This window comes from Phoenix dactylifera, unplaced genomic scaffold, assembly GCF_009389715.1.
Source record: "Phoenix dactylifera cultivar Barhee BC4 unplaced genomic scaffold, palm_55x_up_171113_PBpolish2nd_filt_p 001146F, whole genome shotgun sequence".
NCBI lineage: Eukaryota > Viridiplantae > Streptophyta > Magnoliopsida > Arecales > Arecaceae > Phoenix > Phoenix dactylifera.
This window is the reverse complement of record NW_024068487.1, coordinates 59,690-84,999: the sequence shown is the minus strand read 5'-3', so window position 1 is coordinate 84,999 and position 25,310 is coordinate 59,690. Positions and strand designations below refer to the sequence as shown.

Below are 25,310 nucleotides of genomic sequence, written 5' to 3'. Positions count from 1 at the left end.
TATATACTCTGCTAGGCTATGTACATGCGTACTTGTGTTACAATTTGTAAATGGTTCCAAAAATAAGGATTGCCGAACAATACTGAACAATTGTATTGAACAAAAAGGGATGAAGTTTCAACCAAACGGGAAAATAAGAGTGAATTTTATAGCTATTTTGGAATAGGCTCGGGGGATTTTGGGCAGTGAAAATGATATACAGGACTGCTTTCATCAATTTCTCAAAAATCTTTTTAGCGGCCAAGGTTTTGGTAGAGTTTCTGCAGTTCCAGTTTCCTCCTGCGAAGCCTGTCGGAATTTTGGCACCATGGTTTCCTCCAGAGCGAGTACCCAACCCGGATCCAGCTTTAAACTACCGTCCTCCAAAGGCAGAGACTACTCTTTTAAATCAAAACTCTGAATTTTTAAGGCAATTTCATGTTTTATTTTCATAGCACAGACAAAATGTTTCTCTGGACGATGACTTTAACTTCATATAAAATCTAAGTTTGGTAACCATAAATATCAGAGCATGTCCTTTTACCCAACTTAAGTTATTATCATCGTCTGCAAACATATATGTATTATGATTTTCTGCCCCAAAAACTTGTGGGGAAAGGTGAGTGTGAATTGGGGCGACAAATACAGCATATTATCAACTAGTCCATTTATATTAAGGAAATTAGATAACTTCTATGAAGTCCTTGATGTAATCGCTGGTCGTTCTTTTACTATTGATCTAGGTTAATCACCCTCACTTTGGGAACCAGACAGTGACGAGGGAGGAAAGAAGGCAGTAGATGAAGACTCTAGAGGCCCATGAACCACTGAGTTGGATGAAACAGATATGGGGTTGCCCTCCAGCTGCAACATAAGGCTCCCAAGAATCTCGGTTAATGTTTTCTTGAACTCTGCTTCATCCACAATCTTCCCATCGTCTGCATTTGCCATTTTGAAGGCGTCATTCACAAAAGCATCAACCTGAAACAGTAACCAGACTGTTACGACCATGAAACGATAGAAAATATACTAATCCACTTTCTAAGACATTATTTGACCTTTCAACTCGATGCGAACAATAATACAGAATTACTATCGAGCACATATCCAACATCCAAGGGTGTCATAATATATTTGTAAAATGTTTCAAGAATGGATCACTTAGGAAGAACATATGCAGATAGAAAGGGAACAATAATTTGCAGAAAAATTTATGAAAGAAAATATATAGGAATATCAAAGAGATGGTTAGCACTTGATTTTTCTGGAAAAAGAGGATAACCAAAAAAAAAGCCTTCAATTGTTGGATTGTAAATTATCTAACAGGTCTATAAATAAAATCTGGAGGCATGTTTCTTCTAAAGAGAGGAGTTTGAACGTATTAAAGATATATGCACATAGGCAACAAAGTAAGACCAAGGTTACATATAAGAAAGGGAGACCAACCAACTAGCTAAAATATCTCCTGTGGTGGAATATGCCTACAATTGATAAAATTTGTGGGCACCATGAGTGAGAATTGAACATTCAGTTGTTGCAATACAAAAACAACCATTTTCAGTTAAAGGATCTTTTAGGGAAAAAATGTCATAGATTGTTTGCATCAATACTGTACAAAAATATGTATGCACTTATTTTATGCATTTTAAAGATAGTATGAACTTCTTTTTTTTTCTTTACATAACAGAGGGAGCATCATGGATATAATTATCTGAGTCGAACATGAGGGAAACAGCTCAAGGTTCCAAACCCAAAACCTCCCAAATGGAGGAAGGCTGCAATCATTGGGCTATAGCCTAGTTGTTTCTTCAGTTTAACTACTTTGGAGTCTTTATCCATTCGCCAAAAACAAAAATCCCACTTCGGAGTCTGTACTTGATAGTCTTCAATATAGTCGACTAGATACAGTGTTTTTCTCCAGCTGTTTCTCAGAATTTCTCTACAGGTCCTCAAGCTCCCAACAAATCATATACCAGATGTTCTAATTTGAAATTATTTAAGCATGTAGATTACCTGATCAACAGCACCATGAGGAGGTAAATCTTCAGAGGAAGCCATCCCATCCAGCGCAACACGAAGATAGTTCTTTGATGTTTTCTGATGCTGATCCTTCGGTAGGTCTCTCCACACCAAATCAAACAACTGTATTGACCCACAATGTAATGTTTAATGAAGATTAGAATATTAAAGAAAAGATTGAGAGATGATTGCTTCCACTTTTGCCAAGAAATGCTGGGGAAAGTTTCCAAGTTATCTAATCTAAAATTATCTAATAGTTCTCAATATGATCAATTAGTCATGTTATATGGTCAATTCAGTTTTCTTTTTTCATCTCTTCAATCATTGGGTGGTGAAAATTTACACTTACACATGGATGTGTAATGTCGAGTTTTATTCTGCTTCATCAAATTACGTCATGCATGGCGAAGCATTTGACTTGCCACTGTTATTTGAGCATACAAGTCAGACCTAATGGAGACAGATGGAGATTATTGGTGATTATGATCACATCATGAATAGAGCTAGTTGTTTAACATAAGATCTATTTGTTGATGTGCCCAAGCAAGTTTTAATGCAAGATTCATATCTAGATTCATATCCCCCCCCCCCCCCCCCAAAAAAAAAAAGGGAAAAAGAAAATGGTGGAAGACTATACTAATTGCAGCACTTAAGGTTTCATGCAATTTTTGTACCTGATCATCTCTAGGGCCTTATTGGTGCATGCACTAAGTGGAATGGCTTGTTAAGGAAGAAGCCTTTCATTATAGAGATTGTAGCTCTAATTGATCTACAGCTTTCCAAATCATCTAGGAGAAGCACAAGGCATTTTTACTAGGTGCATCATAAGGCCAATGAGAGGGGCTGGCAACACCTAGTGTGTGCTAGGGTTTGCTCTCCACTTCTCTCGTAGGTTGAGGGTGTGTGCGCGTGTGTGAGAGAGAGAGAGAGAGAGAGAGTCCTTGTATGATTTGGAAAACTTTGGCACAGCATTGTGCCGGATTTTGGCTTCTTGGATTTAGACCTATAAAAACAAATCAAATCTCAGATGGTGCATTCCATCAAATTAAAGAAATGATTTTAAAAAATAATTACAAATGAAGCTAATTTGGAAAACAAACCTGGACAACCTTTTCCAGAATTCCAAACAAACTATGCCTGAGAGGAACTGTGCATTGGGTTAATATTGATAAGGTTGGAGTAACCATATAAATACCTAGCCCCCATTATCCTGAACAATTTTTCGACCCATGAGTCCCTTGTATATCACACAGAAGGGCCAACCAAGCTACAACATTGATCACAGCAAATGTCTATTTGATGTCTCTCAGCACTTCTGTGGTTTCATTTTCACTAAAGCGATGGACAAAAGAACAGCTTATCTTTATATTCTTATCTATCATGCCATACTCCATATGTAAGAAATTTGATATAAAAAGCAAAAGGTATTCGTTTCTGTAGCAACTTCCATTTAAAACACATTTAAAAACCCATATTTCCTTAAGGAACCAAGATCTTCAAAATATCAAAAAAAAATATAGATACTGTTTTCTTAAGGGCCTGTCTTGATGCATGCATGCTGTCTCCGTGGATATCCAACTATTGTGCAACCGGGGGATGCCTGGATTGCACAATTTCCCCAAAAAGAGAAAAAGAAAGGGTGTTGGAATCCTTTTAAAACGTGATTTCTACTGTTCCTATTTTCTTTGGATGATGCAATCCCTGCATCTGCAGTTGCACAACTTTTTTTTTTTTTCCTCCCTGCTTCTACGCCCCTGCTCAACTTTAGTCTATACATGCAAGTGTGTCCAAATAAGCCAACCAACTTATTTGAAATGCAAAATAAACACATCTTTGGAACAATTTCAGTTGCGAAAGCATGGAAAAATATATCAAAAGCAAATTTAATTATAAAATATTTAAAAGCATGGTGTTGATATTAGAATCAACCTTTTCCAATTCAAATTTGTTGGACAATAGTCTCTTGATGCCACTCCCATCAAAGGTGTTTTCACTGTGGGCAACGATGACAGGGTGTCCTTGGAGGTGCTGGATGATGCTGTTCAAAAGCTTCTTAAATTCTTCTAAGAAGATCTCTTGAGAAGCAGGCTGTTCAAGCCGGCCGGTAGAAAGTGATTGTAATGCAGGCTCCACAATGTTGCTCATGACCTAAAATGCATAAAAAATATGGCTTGTTATAGAAATACAAAGCCATAGAAATATGTCACCAGCTTCTAAGTTTGATGGATCTGTGTTCCCATGGTATGCCGTATAAATTTGGTATCAATACATGGTACAGAGGACGTATTGATACTCGGTACGCCAAACCATCTCTTATACCGGGCATACCGACATAGTGACATGATGACACCGGTACAGAGCCCAATATGGAGACAACATACCATGCATGTTCCACTACGAAGATATGTGGTCAGATGTTGCAAATAAGCAGACTAGATGTGCTTAATAGTCCTCATAACGCCGAGGAAAAGTGTAAACATAATAACTCCTCATCATATCATAGGCAAGATAAGAGCGCAAGTGCATATAGAGATATATGATTAAGTGTTCTCAATTACCCAAGAGTCAGAATCTGGAGGCATGCCATGCTCAACCGTGAGTTGTTGAAGACCCACTGTCAGGAGCTTGTGGAGAGACTCATTTGTCGACTCCACCTGTGAGAATATGGCAATTGCCTCTGGTTCAAATTTTGGGCTCTCAACAAACTCCTTCAGATCTTCTCCATCAATCCTCAAGATCACGATTGGATCCCTTTTAAGCCCAGCTGCCATGCCCAACAAAATATCAGAAAGTACCTCCTTGAACTCGGACTTGCTCGCTACTTCTCGCTTTCCATGTGTGAATTCATTCAAAACCTTCAGATAATAGTACAGAGACATCATCGCTTAGGTAGATTAATGCACAAAGATATAAGTTAAATAAATTCTACCCTTACTCATTCTCCATTTTGGAAGCTAAATTTGCAAATTGCAGAGAATGTAGAAACAGAGCGATAAGAATCATATTACAAGATGCCAGTCTATGGTGATCACCATCTCAAATCAAAATACAGACTGAATCCAGGCTGTTTAATGGTGAACAAAAGAGAGCATTACTTGATCATCCATCCATATGGTAAAGAAAGTCTTGCATCGATTCAGGCTAAGCATAGAGTAAATAGGTCTGGTAGTGGCTAAAATAAGCTGATGGAAATCCCCTACCTGTATCATACTGATGGGTACTCCATTCAGTGGATGGATGTAGATTAAACATACTCTTTAGATATATGCACTTGGAGATGATCTGTTTGTTTATGTGCTAGGTACTTAGTTTCATTTCTGAAGTGCAAATCAAAATTGATCCACAGCATTCTTTTGCTAAGGTGATTTTTAAGGCTCACAGTTCATTTGTGCTTTCACTATGACCCGCACAATGTGAGACATTGGACCAAACCAGAAGGAAACAACTTGCCACAATGATTCTGTTCTTTTTCCAAGGGCAAATTATATCATGCACCATATGCATCAACATAACCATACACCATATTATCCCATTTTTATGGGTCATCATGGAGCCTTCAGAGATAAAATGTTCTGATTGGTGCGGTGCACGGCCATATGGTGCGTGCGGTCCAAGATATAATAATTTTTCTTTTTTAGGACAGGTAGAGCATGAGTTGCATCACTGCCATGTAACCCTCAGAAGACATGTTGCTGGTGCAAAATATAATAATTTTTTTATTATTATTTGAGATGCCGTTACATTCCAAATGGTTTGAAATTTCGCGCAGGCACCTTCCAGAACAACCCAGCCGTGTGGTCAGGAATTGTTGGCAGTTGGAAACCTAAGTAGAGGATTTGTCGTTAATCGCCGTAACCCCAAATATCCAAAAGCGTCCTAATTTCAGCAGGGCCCACTCCATACGCACATGACGCAAACTCCAGGTGTCGGCTTGGTGGCCCTATTAAGACTAAACTGTACAGTAGCCTAATCAGCTGATTCGCTCTAATATCCGGATGGAGATGGGACAAAGAGGAGGAGAATATTCCGAGGAGATGGTGGTGGTGGTGGTGGTGGAGAGGGGTACCTCAGAGTAGATGTGGTCGGAGTCCGGCGAGGTGCCCTGGGCCGAGAGGCCGAGGGCGGCGCCGATGTTGACAACGGCAGGCTGGAGCTCCTCGAGGGAGAGCTTGCCGTCATCGTTGACATCCAGCTCCTGGAACTTGTGCTCCACGAAGCTGGTGAATGCCTCCTTGTTCTCCACCAGCTCCCTTATCTTCGTCCCGTCCAGCACCACCTTCTTCTCTTCCCCTCCCCTCCTCCTCTCCTCGCTCTTCCTCCTCCGCAACCAACTCGCCATTTCCCCACTCCCTCCCCAACTCTATTTATTAAAGGTGGCAGAGATTGATAAAAAGGAAAAGGGAAAACAAGGAAGGGTGCAGGGAGTGTGAGTCCTGTGATCTCCTTCCTTGGCCCTTCCCCTGCCCTTAATTATATCTCCTCTCCCTCTCCCTTTCTAGTTTTTCTTGGCTTTGTGTTTTGGGGTGATTAGCGTGAAGAGGGGGACTCTGGGTTTGTGGAGGGAAATGAGCGGAGGGAAAACACGCAACGGACATCGGCCAGCCCCTGGGTTTGGGACACGTGGGGATGGGCGGCTTTAGCTTGGCTCTTTTTTTTTTGTTAAATAGGATAAATTAAACTAATTGATTGTAAATAAATGCGTGGAAGCCAACAAACAGAATATTCAGCAAAGAAAGATTTATCATAAAATCATACCATCCAACCAACTATACTATTAATTTTTTATTATATATATATAAAAAATAATAGCATACATAATAAAATATAGTGTGTTAGTGTGTGTATCAAACATCGATAATTTTTTAAAAAAGAATAAAATCAAATATCAGCAGATGATGAATCCATCTAATAAATTTTATATAATTTCTCTTCGAGCAAATATGGAGCATCGTAAGCATTTGAACAAAATAAAAGAAAAGTAGAGTCTTACTAGCATTTCTAATAATAAAGCCTACCCCATCAAAACTATTTTTTTCTTTAATTTTGAAGGAATAGGAGCCGATGGCCCCCCCCCCCCTCTCCCAAAGAAAAAAAAATCTGTGTTATTTTTAAATTTTTTTTGCATAAATATCTTTCTAAATATCGAATTTTGTAAAAATATCTTTCCAAATTGATATTTACATGTATACCATCGTAAAACACTTATTTTACTATTTTATTTTTTATCTTTATTTTTGCATATGTACTTACACCATCTAATGCTGTTAAAAAATTAACGGTTTCAAATAAAAATGATGAAAATATTATTAATGAGTAGATGTGCAAAAAAAATATTTATGAGACAATCATGGTGAGAGGCAAAAAGTAATTTCATAATTTTATATTATTTTTAATTAAAATAGATATAGTTTTTATTAACGGCGTTAGAAGAATCATTATATTAAAAAAATTTGTGCAAAAATAATATTTTATAATAATAAAAAATAAATATAAATTTTTAAAAATATTTATATAAATTTAAATTTTTAGAAAGATATTTATTAAAAAAAATATGTGGAAGTAAATCGTGTCCTCCTCCAAAAGGGGTGGGAGAACATAATTGCCAAATCGTCCCTTGTCGCCATTCCCAACCATCCCTATCGGTGTGTGGGGAAAAAGATTATCATTTGCCTACCAGCGCGTGACCGCAGTGCAGCGTTTGGTGGATGAGAGCTGGCCGCAATGCTAATGGGATGGACAATAAAGTTTGAGCCCATAACTCACTCATAAGGACCTTTCTAGCCTTCTCTCTTCCATGGAAACTTCTTCTCTGTCACCACTAAAGTGGTAGCCCAATGGAAGCATGGCCTTACTTCCAACCAAGTGGTTTCGAGTTCGAAACGCATGGGCGTCGATTAAATTGTGGAGACCGGGTGCTCTATGCTTGAACACGGAGTCTAGAAGAGCGTATCACTCTGCTGGTAGCCTCGGTGGTGCCAGATGTGACGTACTCATATGTGGTATTCGTGCCAGAGCCCAGAAAGATAATCGAGGTGGGGGCCCAGTGGGAACTACTACGCGGGGGTGGGCTTGTCCCTTCGTCCCCCCTTCCTCTTTTTTTTAGCAAAAAAAAAAAACTTTTCCTCTGTCCTGTAAATATATGTAACAGCTGCAGTTTGATGCAATTTGGATGATTGGTGCCCCAATCAAATGAACAATTATCAAACTTCTAATAAAAAACTTCTGGATTATACACTCCGTTGTATTAAAAATAACATTTCGTGTCAAAGTAAGCAGCTGATGAAGGTTGTTGACTGTGAGAATTGTCTACGTCACATTGGGGACATGGAAACATACATACATCTATTTGGGGAGGTTTTGCAGGAATGTAAAAATCAAATATACATGAAATTGCTGGCAATGCAAGACATTGTTCTAGTTATACAACATGTCGTGCGGTAGTCAAAATGGCAAGGTTTAGGATCTATTAGGACGACTTTTTTTTTTTTTTCCCGATCGACTCGCTCTGAAGCTATTTATGAATATTTTTGAATATAAACCTCTTCTCTGATTGCGCCAACATTGTAACTTTATGAGCCCGGCCCTTCCCCCCTCCAAACCGGGGGAAAAAAAAAAAAAGTGTGCCCGTGTCACGAGACTATTGGATTCTTATACCATGAATTCAATACAACCAATCCCTCCCTCCCACTGTTCCACATGGCCTAGATCTTTGTGCGTGCTGTATTTGTGTTCCCTGGTATTACTGGTTGCGTGCGCTCGTTTCGTTGCACTCTTGAGTTGCCTCCAAAACCAAAGAAGGATCGACCTTCCTTCGCGCGAATATACCGTTGGACCGCGCAATAGCCACTTCGAGATCAGTGCATATGGACGATGGAAGAGTTCGAATGCTTTGAGAACTGTGCGGGGCTCGATCGAACGGTCGATGTCGCAAAAGATGCAACCCGAATCGCTGCCAAACAGAAGGCAACGGGCATCCGTCTTCCGCCGCCAAGTCAAAAAATATAAAAATAAAACCCAAATCCCGCCCCCGGTCTAATTTCCCCCCTCCCCTCCCGTCCCTTTTGTTTTTTCCCTCTCTCCCCCTTCAAAACCCTACCCCCCGCCCCTTCCTCCCTTACCTCTTCTCGCTCGCCATGTCCGAGGTCGAGGGCTCCAGCCTCCCGCCGACCGAGCTCCGGCTTCCGTCGCCCCACCAGCACGCGCAACAGATCCTCCGCCCCGCCTCCCACCGCCACTTCCCCTTCTCCCCCGCCCTCGCCCTCGATCCGCACCTCCTCCCCCGCCGATCGCCCGGACCCACCGACAAGGACCGCATCGCCGCCCCCGACGCCTCCGTGAGTGCTGCCATTCTCGCTCTCCACTTTCTTGCTTTGCTGTTGTCGTCTTCTTGGTTTTCTGTCTTTCGTTTATTCTCTTCCGATCTTTCATGATCATCTGGACCTTTCTCCCTTTCACTTATTCCCTTGTTCTGTTTCGATCACCTCTTGATTCACGGCCATATGGTTTTTGATTTTCTTTTGTTTTTTTTCTTCTTGGAATGATGTTCTTGGAATTGTTTGCTTGATGATGACGATGATGATCTATTGTTGTTTTGATTCCACGAGGTTTTATAATTTATGGAATCGGGGTATTTTTTTCCTCTAGGTTTTGTGATCTGAGATTATATATCATCCTGTGGAGAGATAGGGAAACATGATGCCTTTGACGAGTCTTGTGGCGCAACATTAAAGGTCAAGAAAAAAGAAAAGAAAAGAAAAGGCCTTCTGAACAAATTCTTATGCGGTATATGTGTGTATTGTTCTGGGTGACGGGGGGGATTTTTGATATATCCTATGGTTTTCAAGTTGGCACTATCTTATGTTCTAGCGGCACAATGCATCAGAATGTTGATTTCATGCTTTGAATATGTTTATGAAGTAGAGCATCCTAGGGTTGTTTTGGGCAATAGAGGAGTTTTCACCACTGTATTGACAAAGATATTGTGCTAGACCCTTAGACAAATGTCATATCGTGCAAGGAGAAGTCGTAGGCCATAAGAGTATAGCTGCTAACACTGTGTAGATTGTAGACAGAGGTGATGGGTGGTGGACTTTGCTGAATGTGTATGTGGTCTCCCAGGAGGTTGTTTTACAACTTTAATCCACAATTAACTGTAGACTGAATTTATTGAGCCTCTTTTTCCAGCAATTTTCTTCCTTAAATGTGATTTACAATCAGAGTCCATTGGGAATTTGCCAAGCAAAAGTTTTCAATTGAATTCTGATTCTCATGTCTATGGAAGTTGTGCTAGAATATTAGATGCAGTGACTATTTGCAGAGGTGAACGTGTTTATTGTTCAACAAAAGGCTAACTAACAACAGCATACAAGAATGATGTGATTGACTGACACAATATGATTGAATTTTTCAGATTTCACATTTGTAAATTATTGACAATGAATTCTTAGTTTTGATTATTTTTCCATGTGACCTGTAGATTTGCAGCTGCATACGTGCAGACTTAATAAATTGGTTGCTAAGTGACCTGATTTTGTGATGGTTACATGCCATTTGTTTGCTTGATGCCTGTTGCTGTAGTCAATAATCATGCATTGCATCAGTTTGATCTTCACATCTTTGATTGCACTTAAGTATGTGCACTAAAAGATAATTGAAGAGATTTTACACATTTGGTGGAGATTGTAGTCTACTTGCTAAATATCGAAACTGCAAAAGTTCAGTGCAATATGTTTATATAGACTGTCACAATATATTGTCTGCTCAACAGAAATACTGAGATGCTCACCATTTTCCACTCGCACAGAATTTTTGGAATAACTATAAAAGGACATTTGATGGATTCTCTTGCATATAATTCATGTCAATGTCTGCAATAACGTTGCATACATGTGTTTATTTCTTCTCTTTGATGTTTAACTTAGTGCTTACGAAGTAACACTTCAAGACTGCCTTTATTAATACTGAAAGATTGGCACACATATTGGTAGGTTGCATCAGTTTATGCAAAAAGAATTTGTGTGACATGCAAAATGTGACAAAAGTGGCATGTGTGGAAAAATTTAAAGACTGAACTCAAAATTAGGAATGCGAATAGCTCTGCATGTTATTTGGTCCTTGGTTTCTGTATCGTAAAGGGGTGCATCATTAAGTATTTTGATTCTTTATATCTAATGGCTATCCGAATTATGCTCTGTTTGTAAAATAACCTTGGATGCCTATATATGTTATAGTATGGCTATCTATTGTCATTGGGTGACTCAGTGAGTTGCTTATGGGTGCCTAGGTTAGGATTTTGGACATTTCAAGTGATTTGCGTAATATGTCATGTTTTGAGTTTTATACATATGGATATAAAAATTTGTGTAATATGTTATATTTTGAATTTTACGTGTTGGAAACTTTGGGAGACCTCAAAATTGGCATCTGTGCCAAGTGTCTCAGTAACACAATGATGAAAGCGACAAAAATGCAAGACTTTTTCTAGAAGGGTCCGTTACTTCAGGCTTTTATTGTTCAACACTTGAAATAGCTGAGCAGTTAAAAGTAACAAATCAAAATATGATGACTTCTAATAAGATCCTGAATAAATCATGACAAGAGCCAGCACTATTGGCTAACATAAGCAGGAGACTCCATTTCTAGGATTTCTAGTAGTGTTGTCCATTCATGTCACTCTTTCACTGTCCAGAAATATGCGGACTCTGGAAACCCTAAAATTTGAAGCATCAAGCAACATTAATGTTTTGATATCAGAGATTGACAACCTCTTAAAAGAATTTTTAAGGTAAAACCAACTTATGTTATCTTATCTATCATGACATTTTGTTTTCTGATTCATATTGCTATTGGTCATAATTTGGGTGGAAGAATTCTAAGTGCTGTGCTCTCCTTTTAATATAGATATGTTTGGAAGCCCACCCCTTGACAGTTCTGGCCATGCAGGTGCTCTGGCTATTTAGCTTTAATTTGTTTCTAAGCCATTTTTGCTCGTCCTTTTTTGAGACGCACTGCTCTTTGAGTCAACATTCCTGCTTACCTCGTATAATGAATAAAAATTTATTAGTAGTAATCTTACGGTGACAACTACAGAGAGATGCACAAGTATGCAAGAGTACACTTCTTGATTTGTTTTTCCCGTGATCTCTGAAAGTAATGTTAACTTCTGTGTCCTTTTATGCCTTTTCTTTTGGATCCAGCATCAATTATTTGTTATGGATATGCATTTCATTTTTTTCAGGTAAAAAAACAAACAAATGGAACAGAAATAAAGAAAGTTGAGAGTGGTGAAGGGCCTGTTGGACAAAGGCAGAAGGAGGAAACCGGATCTCATATACTTCCAACTGAGTCAGGAACAGGTGTCAAGTGTCCACGAAAACCACAGCATTCAAAACATAAAAAAGCAGTACAGCAGCAGTTGCCTGGACTAGCTGAGGGTGATTCCTGTGGAACCTATGGTTGTTGCACTTCATGCTTCCATATGCCATATTGGTTCCACATATGATGCGGACAGTGTTCATAGCTTATTTGGTTGACAATGGCATTTAGTTCGGTTTTGCTTACCTGTTAGGATTAAAGAGAAATAAAAGGGGCATTTTTGTGCTCTTACAAAATAACATATGATAATAATTGGCAATGCTACATTTGTGCAGGAAACGTTTCAAATATCTTAAATCCTAGCAGCTGCCGCTACGACAGTTCTCTAGGTGAATGTTGCATTGAGATAGTTCTGAGGATGATTGGATCAGAATCTTCTGTTATTATGTTCTTGTGAAGCACTCTTGGATGTTTTTTGAGGGTTAATATGACTTGATAGGTTTGTTGACAAAGAAATTCGTCAATCTGCTTCAGCAAGCTGATGATGGGACTCTTGATTTGAACAGAGCAGCAGAAATTTTGGATGTATGACTCTTGTGATGCTTCAGATCTATCGTCTTCCATTTTTCTAAGTTTCTCAATTATTGACTTCCTTGTGCCAAGAATGAGCTGTTTGTAAGTTCTCTGGATATTCTTTTCAATTGCTCTGGCAGGTCCAAAAGAGGAGGATTTATGATATAACAAATGTTCTTGAAGGAGTAGGATTGATTGAAAAAAACTTGAAGAATAGGATAAGTTGCAAGTATTCACTAGAATCCTTACTTTTTTCTTCCCTTCATTAATTAAAGTGATTTACTAACAAAAACATCTGTGAAAAGGGGAATTGATATGTCAAGGCCCAAGGAGATGGATGATCAAGTTGCTGCATTGAAGGTACCCATTTAATGTCAAATACTGTTAAAGGAACCACTCCCTCTTCTCCTGCCCCCATTTCTCAGTTTGATAGTTTTTTTTTGAGTTTGCTTTTAGTTTGAAATAACTTGCATTGATGAAGCAAACTTTTAACATATTTTATCAGCAGCTTTTACATGCTTTCTGGGAGCTAGATAAGAGAATACACTGTTATCTTAGTGCATCTTGATATTGGAAAGACTTCCTCCTAGCTGTATTTCTAATTTGTTTTGCTCTAGCCTATGTTAGAAGATATTTCTGATCATCTTAGTGGTTTCCCCAATGAGCATATAGTGAGTTGCACTTTTAGTTTCCCCTATGTAGTCTATACTTGTCATTATAATACCTCTGAAATGGTGCTTTATTTGGCATGTGTATTTGTTTGTTTTATTTTTGTTCTGGGATGTTAATATCTTTAGGATGATCGAGTTAATCTTTCGTGCTCAAATTGAGATGTGCCAAATGCCACCCGCCCCTTTAGCCTCAGCATCTTGGGCCTCTCCCTCTTCAAGTATTGGTACCTTCTTCCCATTAAAATATTTACCTCGCTAAATATTTACCTTCTTCCAATAAACGCATGATGGCTCTGTAATTTGTTCTCATAAGAAATCATGCTCAGCATTCAAGATAACCATGTTTGGAAATGTAACTATGGGTTACCTTGATTTTCAACATTTGACGAATTTAGAGTCGAGACACATTGTTTTGTAATATGTTCAATATGTGCTTGGGCTTTCAAAGGAAAAAAAAGGAAAAGGAAAATCTCAAGTGTCAATGATTGGTGTGAACTAAAGAGAGCAGTTAACTTATTCGGGAGCAATATTAAGTTTAGATATTTTATGTCTGATGGTGGTGAGGTTTGGCAACTTTAGGGGCTAGGCTTTTCTTTAGTGGTACTTAATGGAGCTGGTACTAGATTATAACCCTGTAATCCTATACAGCCCCATATTGATGAGTTGATGAGTTTCACACCGTGATGAATAGGGATATTCATCCCAAAGCTAAAAGCTCTCACTAACTTTTCCTCTTCTTGCATGTAGACTTCCACTTAAATAGCTGTGGAGGACAGATGTTAGGGGGGGAGCTGTATCAAATAGAGTGGAATTTATTAACATGCCATAAAAAGGATTTAAGAAGTGGAAGTGTTCAGGTATGTGCTAGTGCATAACATGTATGTCACCAAATTGTATAACTATAAGGTGCAAAATACAAAATTATTGAAGGGGCTAGTTGAAACAAATAAGTCGGAGATGGTTTCAATTATGAAATATCTAGAGTTCAATAACTCTAAGAAAGGATAAAACCATAAAAAAACACACATACAAAGGAGGAAATGAAATTTGCAGTAGAGTTATGCAGTGAAGACCCTTCTTTGGTGGTTCCATGGAAATGATTGGATTTTAGGGACAATCCCATGTTTTCTAGCATTGACTTTTATAAAGTTTCAGATATATCATTGAAAAGCATACTGGATCATGATGTAAAATTAGAAAGGGAACTTATATACAATGCTATGGTAGACCGTCATGTTTTGTAGTTGATGAGTGCACTGAGTACAATAAAGGAATTGCACATACAAAGTTAGTACATGGAAGGCTGACTAGTGTCATGTTTATAATAGAAGTTAAGAGTAGTGGAAGGTTGGATGCATGGCACTTGTTCAACTTGTTATCAGTTTTGCTAGATCACTCACCATTTGAGATCTTTAAAAGCCCATGAGGATATTAACTCTCTTATTTATAGCTATAGGATGATTACAGAAGCTATGTAGCAATGAGTGATTAATCATATAACATTGTTCATCATGACTTCAAGTTACTAGTATTGGACGATAACATAGTATTTTGCAATTCTTATTCTTTAGGACTCTTGATATGCCAATAAATTAAAGGGACATTGATATTTTAATGTGTAAGGCTGTTATTTGTAGGGTAGGAAGGTAGGGTGTGTGTTGTAAGACATTGTAACCTGGAGATGGTGATTCGAATGACTTTATGTTGTAGGCTGCAAGGATGTGGGTTGTAATGGCAACGATGTGCAGTGTCTAGCTGAATGAAAATTAATCTCTCCTCTAGAGAAAAGTAATGCTTATTGTTGGAAAAGTTGTTCCTTAGGGCTAAAGTATGATGGGATATGCTTCTTGAGAATATCAGATGTGGGGGTTTTATTTTAGGACTTTTAACATAAAGATCAGAGTAAATGGTGGAAATTTGAGATTATGGATGTGCTGAAGCATTTGGCAAATATAGCCACTTCAATAGATTCTAATAGTGCATTATTTTATATTTAAACTTGATTATGTAAAAAAAATTGAACATGCATCAAAAGATGAATTTTAAGGTAGCTCTCTTGTATTTTGTTGATTTTCACAAGTCCAAGAGGAAAACACTAGTCATCGATCCGGTTAAGTTAGTTGATGACATACCGATTGGGTAAGATGACAGCGAGACATGTGAGCCATCAAATTCGGGTTTGCCTAGCGCGTCTCGCGATTTCAGCAACAATGATCATGATAGTTCCACTGATGTGTATGGAGATTAAGGTAAACAGTCTAGAGGTGGTGGTGGTTATTTTCAATGGCTCATTCCATTAACCAGCGAGGCGGAGTTCATGCATGCCATGTAGAATCAGGACCACCATACCTGAACAAAATTAAGATTTTATAGAGAGATGCTGTCCTATATAAGAAGAGCATTCAAGGGTGGTGCACATAAGGTCAGGTTTATGGGTATAGATACTTTGAGAAATTGGAGAGTCAATTGAGAGAAACTATGTGCAGAGATAGGAGGATTATATGCATACCTGAAACATTAGAGATCAAACTGATGGCAAAAGTTAGACGGAAAGTGCAAGGAAATGAGAAAAGATTCTAGAATACGTGAGAGATGTTACATCAAATGGAGGAACTAGAGATTGGTGATGCATCTGCAAGTGCATCAGATAGCTATAGTATGCAGTAGATCTCATCTTATGCTGGAGGTGAATCTTCTGCTGCATCAAATAGAGTAGGTAGCATCCTTTATCCATATACGATCTTTATGCATTCTTCTACTAATTTTATTTGGAGGATCTGACTCTGTATATTGCTGCTTCTATGGATATGGGTATAGCTAGAGGTTGGAACATGATGCTACCTCCTCCTACCCTGAGCAGGGATGGTCGGTCTCTTATGACTACCACAAGCAACCATAGTATCCGGAGTCATAGCAGGGGACTATCGGATATCATATGACCAGCAGAGATGGGGACAATATCCAAGCTGGTATGATATCCAAGGTCTAGAATACAAACAATATCTGGATATCTACGAGAGCCATGGATATTTTACTTAGGATTAGATTTATAAAGTGAGTTATTACACATTTTCCTTTTTACAATATCATAGACTATTTGTCATTTTTTAATTATTAATATTGCTAGTTTATCGATCCATGTTGACCTAATAAGTGTTGATACTAATATCAACACTCTAGTATCACATATCCATCTAAAATTGAACTAAAACATTAAAAATTCACCAAAAATAGCATAACAAGCCTTCGAAACAAAAAAGAGAAAAAATAGGACTTTTGGCATCAAGAAACCGGCGATAGTGGGGGAGAGGTTGAAGGAAAGAGCAGAGAGAGGGAGAGGGAGCAGGAGAGAGGGAGAGGGAGGATGGGAGTGAGAGGTCGCATTGTCGGAAAAAGCCCTCTCTTCCCTACATTGTTGGAACAGGGCAACAGGGGCTTCATTCCTTTTTATAATTTTTATGATTTTTTTTAGTGAAGTCAACAGTGTCTCTCTCTCACACTTTTCCACTCTTTCCTTCTCTCTGTCCCCCTTCCTCCGCCTCTCTCTTCACTGTCCTCTCCCGCTCTCTCCTTCCCTTCCGCCCTCTCCCTCTCCCTCTCTCCTTCTCCCTGCCCCCTCCCTTGCTAGTTTCTCTATCGAGTTCAGGTTGGAACGACGTGATATGGTACCGTACCTTACAATTAGCGTACTGGCATAGGTGTTGGTTCCGATACTACGGACCTTATAAAAAAAATATGGTCTTATAAGACTAGTAAAAAATTGAACGTACTGCATGTAAGATGTGTAATAATTAAGACATATGAAGCCTAAGATACATAAGCAAGTAGCACCATAATTAGACTAGTAGGATGAAATGAACAAGTTTTGTCATGTCAAGTTTTCTCTGTCATCCATAAATCATTTTGAAACTGATTAAATAAGACTTTATGAAATAAAATTCTTTCCAAACAAATAGACCACACGTACTAACTTTGTCTTTAGCATTCATATACATTTGTTGAAGTACTGTTTCCATTTTGGATCCTTCTTTTTATTTTGCAATCACTTCACAACATGCATCAAAAGTATATTTTATGCTAGAACGAAATGCTATATAAATGTTCTAATAAGGTGATAATTCAAGATATACATAATAACACAAATAAAGCTCGTATAAACAAATAAACATGAACTAATGAGGTGTATGAAATAATGATAGTTGGATTTCTCCTCATTAAGGATAGAAAGATGGGCTTCAAACTTAATTTGACGAGAACATTGACTTTGAGTCAGGAATGCATATGGTCCTAGGATTGAATATTCAGAACTAGGTTTTACACTTTGGCTGAAATAAGCTCAAATGATTAAGGAACTCCAATTATGTTGTGTTGGTTAGCGACACAGCCATACAACCATTGTATTGTACCCAAGTATAGCTAGTGCGGCACATTCTGGCACTTAACCATTTCTTGGATTAGGTTGGCAACTTGGCATAGTGTATATAGAAATGTCGAGTATTTACGATAGGCACAAGGATTTAACTTGGTCTAACTCCGCTAATTAACACGATGCTCATATTTTTTATACTCATTATAGATAAATTTATGCTAAATTATTTAGAAAGATGTGCCATAAGCTATAGATAATTTGATTAATGGGGGGAAGATTAAAATATAAATTGGATATTTTGAAAACACTTTATTGGGTAAGAGGCTTAAAAATCAGCAAAATATGAATATGTTATAGGAAATGTAGTTTTTGAAAAGTAAAGATGAAAATAAGGACCAAGCCAAGATTGTTAGACGAGAGATACAATAAATGCAAATTAGAGAATGCTAACATGCATGGTCGGCGGAACCGTCCCGAACTGCTCGGTTTGGGGCGTCCTGAGCTGTACCGGTGGTGGACTGGACGGTTCTGACGACGAAACCGAGATGCAGTCGTCGGAGGGGGAGAGGAAGAATGAGAGAGAAAAAGCGAGACCTGTCTCTCTTCCTTCCTCTCCCTCTCTCTCTCGCTCCCTCCCCTGCTTTATCTCTCTTTTTCTCTTTTTTCTTCTCCTTCTCCCCCTCCCCCGCCTCTATTGTGTCGGTACTGGGTCGGCATGGCATGGCGCTGGGCTGTACCGACACGTACTGCCGGGCCCGATATTGGCACAACAGATAATGCTAACAAGGCTTGCATATTTATATGATTTCAAGTGTTGGGCAATAAGGAGGGTCCAGAAAAAAATGTTAAGGGTTTGTTTAGATATTTCTATTGGACCAGGCTGAAAATCTTGGAGGAATTGGGCCTGTTGGCTTATCCAGCTTGCATTTTCTAAGAGCCTGTGCAAACCCAACCCATATCCTAGCCTTTGGGCTGCCAGAAAAAAAAACCTATGTAGTTCTTTTTTTTCTTCCTATATGATTTGGGCTGGCTGGGTGGTATTTGGTTGATACAGAATCATGCTTAAATGGATGGCCTACTTCACGAATTTCTATAGGATTTTCAGCTCAATCTCGTAAAATTATCCAAAGATGCCCTAAATGTAGTAGAAATAGGATAGAAGTTGTGATAAAGGATATGGTAAACATTGAAATAAAATTAGATGCAGCTCTAAATAGGAGTGCTTGGTACATAAGGAGTCACTGCTTTGATTCTGAATGGTTGGGACAAGGCTTGATGGTTATGGTATCTCAGTTATTTTGATGCCGGATAATATTAAGTTATCAACTAAAATCATACATTATACATCATATATATGTGCGTGTACAAATCTTCAATTGAAAATCTACTATCATTGTAATTTGATTTCTAGTCTAAATAGTTTATAATTTATATGTTTTCTTATGACTTTGAGAATCTAGGGAGTATTTTAAGGATATGACAAAATGCAGATTCTTGTATCTTTTTATAAATTTGATGCCCAGCTGTACAAGGTTCAAGATGATACATCAATTAGAAAAAGAGGATAAAGAAGCGACATAAGTTTGAATGTAGCAAAATCAATCATTTACCTAAGTTTAGGTATTTTTCCTTCATGCACAATTCTTTCATTTAAATAAAACAACTATAATAGATAAAGTACTTTTCTGAATCGATAACTACTCAAACTATCTTTGATTATGAGATAGGGGATGATACTGTTTCACATTGTATTGCTTGTGAACTTGATGTCAAGCTGTCCAACCTATGATAGTGTGTTCCAGCATGTGCAGGCACAACCTACAAGTGTCAATGATGTATCATAGGAATAGTGATGCTCCATCTTTTGTTCTAAAGGGCTATATCTCACTTGATATAACTCTTCTGATGTCTGTAACAATAGATTTAACTATAATGCAATGTATGATTGGACTCTGCTTGACTTAATAAGTTTGCTTTTTTTTACAAATATGATCTTTGTTCCTCCTATGTATATTCTATGAAAGCTTCTTGGACATTCTTTCTTTTAAGAATTTAGAAATTAGTAGTTTTTAAAAAATGATGTACTTTATGTCAAAAAAAAAGAAAAAAAGGTGCTGTGCTTATGGATTTAGCTTGCATCACTACTTTGTTGTGTGAAAAGCCCATGGTTTGTGTCCTTTCCTTGATGGACTGGGCCTAGGTTTGATTCATAGGAGGGGTTGATTAAGATCCTAAAGCTTAATTTGGGCCAACCACCCTTGACTAACCAAAATCAATTGACTAGGTTGCCTGAATTGGAATTCTCAAGCTAGGCTTGGGTCCAATTTTAGCTTAACTCCATACCTTCCTCTTAAAGGAGGGCATGGGTTTGGCGGTTAGGTCAAGAGCTTGAGTGGCATGGAATATAGGGGGCCAAATGAGCAATATGATAGGGGTGTGCATGGGCCATGTGGGTTTTCATAGCTAGATATTAGAGTCTCTCCTACAAGAAATGAGTTGGAAGTAGGTTCAGTTGTAGGAGATTGTTGCAAGTGATAAGCGGGGAGCTGACAGGCCAAGGCGGTGGATGGGAAAGCCAACCTAGGGCCCTAGTGAGAGAAGAAAATTTTCAGTAACAAATCAGAAAAGCATTTATCTTCAAAGTACTTTGTCACAGAGGCAGGATGAAAGCCATTTGTATAGTTGAAGATAATAAGCCAGTCTTTTGAAACTTTTGCATGCGTTTCTTGCATAGAATGCCAAGAGTTCCTCTGCTGTATTCTTGGAACCGCCTTGCATTTTTCCCATGATGACATAAAAAGGCCTCATGGCAACAAAGTAACATTCTAAACAATGTTGAATTTGATAGATCAATCCTTTCTATATAAATCAAGCTTCATGCTGGGCTTGGTTCAAGCTGGGGATGCAAATAGGCTAGATCAGGAATGGGTCAAGGCCAACATGACGAAACATTGTTGGAAAGCTACCTTCAACCAAATTTGACTTCTCTTAGCCCCAACCTAGCAAATATTATCCAAGCCCACCTTGTCCATGTAATCGTTCAACCTAGTTCAACTTGATCTGTGGCCTTTTGCCATCAGATATTAGGTAGTAACACCTCGAACAATCAAGCTGTTCCCTCTCATTACAAAGAGGTGGGGGGAGAGGGTAAGAGGAAAGTGAAAGGAGGAAGGAACATTTTGGTAATTTGAAGCCCATGGCCACTCATCTCTTTGCTCACAGCTTGTTGCATGCCCAAGGCATTGGTGGCATGATTAAACAAGAGGGCGAGAAGAAATGCCATAACAAATTACGAGACAAGATGGGTTAGGTCGCCATGGGGTTCATTCAGCATTGATCTTTGACATGATGATACTATAAGTGCGTAACTCAAGCCAAGCCTACCTAACCCTATGTATAAGGATGCATTTTGGGCTCTGCTAACCCATGACCTTTTTAAGCCTGTACTATTTATGGGCTGGGATAAATTATCATTCAGTTGGACTATTTTGGGCTTGAAAATTCTGGTTTGACTTGAACAGCTAAGCTTGAGCTAGGAGTTTAGCCTAGCCCAAGCTGGCCTGAGGGTAAAATATGATACATGCTTATGTGCAAGAATCAATGTGTCTGATAGACGGATGATAGCACAAGAAGAGAAATACTGGTTGCACTTTAATTTCCCATATGTATGCATTGGGTTTATCTATGCGATATCTTAGTTTTGTTAAATACAATTGAGAAAAAAAGGAAACTTAGTTCTAAGTGGTCATGCTATGTTTGAATTCTTTCTTGGTTAAGTTTGGGCCAGACCAAGCCAGTATATCAATCGAGCTAGCTCAATCTCAACTCAGAGTTGTCCACAGGGCTTGAGCTGAGATTTGTTGGATCAGTTGTGGGTTGAACAGAGTTTGGGCTAAGCCTTCAATGTTGGCTGAGTCCCAGCAGATATTTGGCGCAGTCCAACCCACTCAATGTGTAGTCCTACCAGTGTGCCATGGACCTTGCTTATGCTCAATAATCCTTCCAAGTTAGCCAGCAACTTGATTAGCCAACCAATTCTTTTACATCCATAGTTCTGGATTGCACTTATTTGGCCCAAGATTAAATTAATCCTAGAAGCCTGGACATAAAATACCTGAATTTTCTTTTTTAAACTATATACAAACGAGATATGACGAATGGTATCTCAACACTTCAGTTTTTTAAAAATCTGGAGTGGGCACCTTTGGACACTAGTCACTAGGTCACATTGTTTTTGAATGACATGCCATGACATTCCATGGTGCTCTGAAAATTGTCCTTGTGTCAGCTATAAGTTGTGGCACTTGGAACAATTGTTCTTGCAGTGTCCCCTATCAAAAAGCACCTTATTACAATTGATGTCACTTAACTTCTGAACTGTTTTGCTGCCAAATAATGATTATTAAGTGCCCAGACTCTTACTGAACTGCTACACATTTTTTCCCATTGATGTTATTATCACATGCATGTTAAAATAAAAGGTTTATTGACTACTCAATTAACTCCAGTTGTCATTATATGTTGACTCGTATATTGGTTCTTTATATTTTATATTAATACATTTTGGAATTTATGGAGTAGAAGTTGCCCTACCAACTGGACCCCTTACTCAGCCTAACATGGGCCCATTAGTAGCAATATGGCTCAGAGAAAATCTTGTTTTTTTTTCCATGCATTTCTCCAACCGGTGCAAATCTCTATAGATAAATAAATAAATATGGTTAATTGTGAACTTATAATGCTATCCTGAAAAGATCTTATTACAGTTTTCAATTTTGGTTGTCAAGTGTGCTGATAGCAGAAACGAGATGAAATGTTAGTTTTTACTTGTTTCATATTTTGCTGATGATAACTAATCATGTACAGTCATTAATTTTCATCCCAACGTTTTCGCAGGCTGAAGTTGAAACTCTGTATACAGAAGATTGCAGCCTGGATGGAATGATCAGGTGGGTTCTCAGGAAAACACATTGAATGAAACTGTTTTCTTTCTATGTATTAATGAAAGTCTGTTGCTTTGCAGAGAGATGCAAGATAATCTCAGAATTCTGACTGAAGAGGAGAACAGCCAAAAGTAAACTGAAATTGTTAACGTTTCTTGGCTTTACAATTTATTTGGTGGTTTGTTATTCATTAACTGAAGTCTAATGGTCATTAATCTGTTTAGATGGCTCTATCTCACCAATGATGATATTAATAACCTTCCTTGCTTTGAGGTTTGGCTTTCTGGGCCCTTGAGTTTCTTGCCATTTGATCTTATCTTGTAGCTAGATGTTCTAACTTTTGTCTGTCATGACAGGATTCTACTCTAATTGCAATAAAAGCACCTCGAGGAACTAGTATTGAAGTTCCAGATCCTGATGAGGTGGGCAAGACATGGTCGATAAGATGATACTTCATGGGTTAGGTAGGTTTTGATGACATTATTTTTTGAACAGGGTCTTGATTTTCCACAAAGACGATACCAATTACTTTTCAGAAGCTCAATGGGTCCTGTTGATATGTACTTGATCAGGTACTTTCCGGGGGCAGTACCAAAATTGCTGTCCGTTGGACTTTCTTTTTAGAAAATTTTGAATTATAATATAGGCTCTCATCTTGTTAACAGCAATCATGGAGAGATATACGAGGCTTCAAATCAAAACCAACAGCCAGCTGCAATGGATTTGTATGTTGAGAGTAGCTGCAAGAATGATATGTCTTTTCAGCCAGCAGACAAGCATACAGGTGGAACATCTGAGCGAGGACACGACCAAGCTACTCTTTCTAACAATTTGGGTTCAACCGCTGCACAAGAATGCATGGGTGGCATTGTGAAGATTGTCCCATCAGATGATGTAAGCATATATACATAGACCACAAACTAGGATCAGATATGCTAATAGATTGCTGATTATGATATGCTTGTCATTGCAGATGGACACTGATTACTGGTTTGTATCAGATCCTGGAGTCACTGTTTCAGACACATGAACTGAATATATCCTTGAACTAGAGCCCGATTACCCTTCTTGATGTTCTTTCCTATGGATGCACAGAGGGCATTTGATATGAATTACCACTTTAGCTTGACCGCTTTGGAGAATGACCACCAACCATTTCACTTTACTGTCACTAAATGCAGAATAACATCAAAGAAAGGAAGACCTCTGGATCACCATTTCATTGTAAATGAGGCTATACTACAGCCTTGGAGCTCCAAGATCAGTGACTGTAGGCTTGACTGATTTCCTGTGCATGCCTGCCAGGGGATACTCCTGGGATGTACAGATCATAATAGGCTGCACCATCAAGGGCACAGAGCTCAGAGGGGGTGGGGGGGCAAAAAAAGATTTGTGAAATTGTAAATGCTAATGATGGTCCTTCCTATTAATTCTACAATTATCAAATAAAAGGCTTATAAATATTTTCAGTTGTCACTGTGGCGGTGTTTTTCAATTTAGATGCACACTCAGATTTTTCCATTAATTTCAGCTCAGAGATCAAATGAGCAACAGAAATGGATTGACTTTCTGAACTTTGAAGTAATGGGGTGCTGATGATGGCTTGCGAACAAGGTAGGCTACTCGTGCTATCCTGATGTCTTTTTTTTTTTTTTTTGTTGGCTCGAATCAGGGATCCTCCCCAGTTTGGGGTTGAACTGGAGTGGTCCAGTCCTCCAACCACAGCTTTCGTGATTTCATGGGCCTCATAGGACCATGCATTATGTATGCTGCCCTTGTACGACGTTAGGCCTATGCAATCACTGCTGTCACTTGATCTGCGGATGGCAGTAATTGTAAACTTGGGGTCCAGTTCAAACCTGAACTAGAGAGGATCAATGTTGAGACCTCTTTTGCAATGGGGCACTTCCTAAACATGCAGGTGTTCTTTTTTCAAGTGTTTTGAGGCCTTTTTTGCAATGCAATTTATTTATAAATGAAAATGTCGGTTTGGAATGAATGGTACCAAGTGTTTGTCATTTACATTCCTACTAAAAGGGAAAAATTTGTCAATACGTCGTACACAATCACCGACGGAATGTCCAATGCAAATCTTGTGTGGGTGGTTATCACGCCCCCACATTTGATCAGTGTATATTTTCCCACTTAGGCATTGCGAAGTCCTAAAATTCAGTTGTGGTTCTTCGACTTTAAATGTTGTTACGGTGTTGATTTACCAGCAAAACTGGGAAAAAAGAAGATCCATATTCTCCTAGGCCACAACAATCTGCATATAGGAGTCGAATTTATTATACCTCACCATCAATCGGAACCAGAAGAACTGGTAACATGAGCTCTTGGGAAGAAACAAGCTGAAAATGAAGCATCAGCTACCTACATGGGGGACGGAGGGAAGACAATGGATCTGGGCAGAAGATCAGTAATTATGATAAGACGGTCGTA

General features: G+C 38.6%; 2 protein-coding genes across 2 annotated transcripts; one reads left to right on the top strand and one right to left on the bottom strand.

Annotated features, from left to right (window-relative positions):
- Positions 1–447: 447 nt before the first annotated feature.
- Positions 448–6,546, bottom strand: LOC103703878. The gene is made up of 5 exons (XM_008786902.4): positions 6,065–6,546; positions 4,557–4,853; positions 3,928–4,146; positions 1,993–2,121; positions 448–960 (listed from the first exon to the last, which is right to left on the bottom strand). The coding sequence occupies exons 1-5, from the start codon at positions 6,335–6,337 to the stop codon at positions 724–726; spliced, it is 1,155 nt and encodes a 384-aa protein (XP_008785124.2). The 5' UTR covers positions 6,338–6,546; the 3' UTR covers positions 448–723.
- A 2,524-nt stretch (positions 6,547–9,070) lies between these two features.
- LOC120108041 (transcription factor E2FB-like) lies at positions 9,071–23,936 on the top strand. Its single transcript, XM_039121576.1, has 13 exons — positions 9,071–9,332; positions 12,236–12,431; positions 12,648–12,701; positions 12,812–12,897; positions 13,026–13,114; positions 13,191–13,245; positions 22,822–22,874; positions 22,949–22,999; positions 23,093–23,141; positions 23,225–23,290; positions 23,364–23,440; positions 23,534–23,762; positions 23,842–23,936. The coding sequence occupies exons 1-13, from the start codon at positions 9,132–9,134 to the stop codon at positions 23,896–23,898; spliced, it is 1,263 nt and encodes a 420-aa protein (XP_038977504.1). The 5' UTR covers positions 9,071–9,131; the 3' UTR covers positions 23,899–23,936.
- Positions 23,937–25,310: the final 1,374 nt, after the last annotated feature.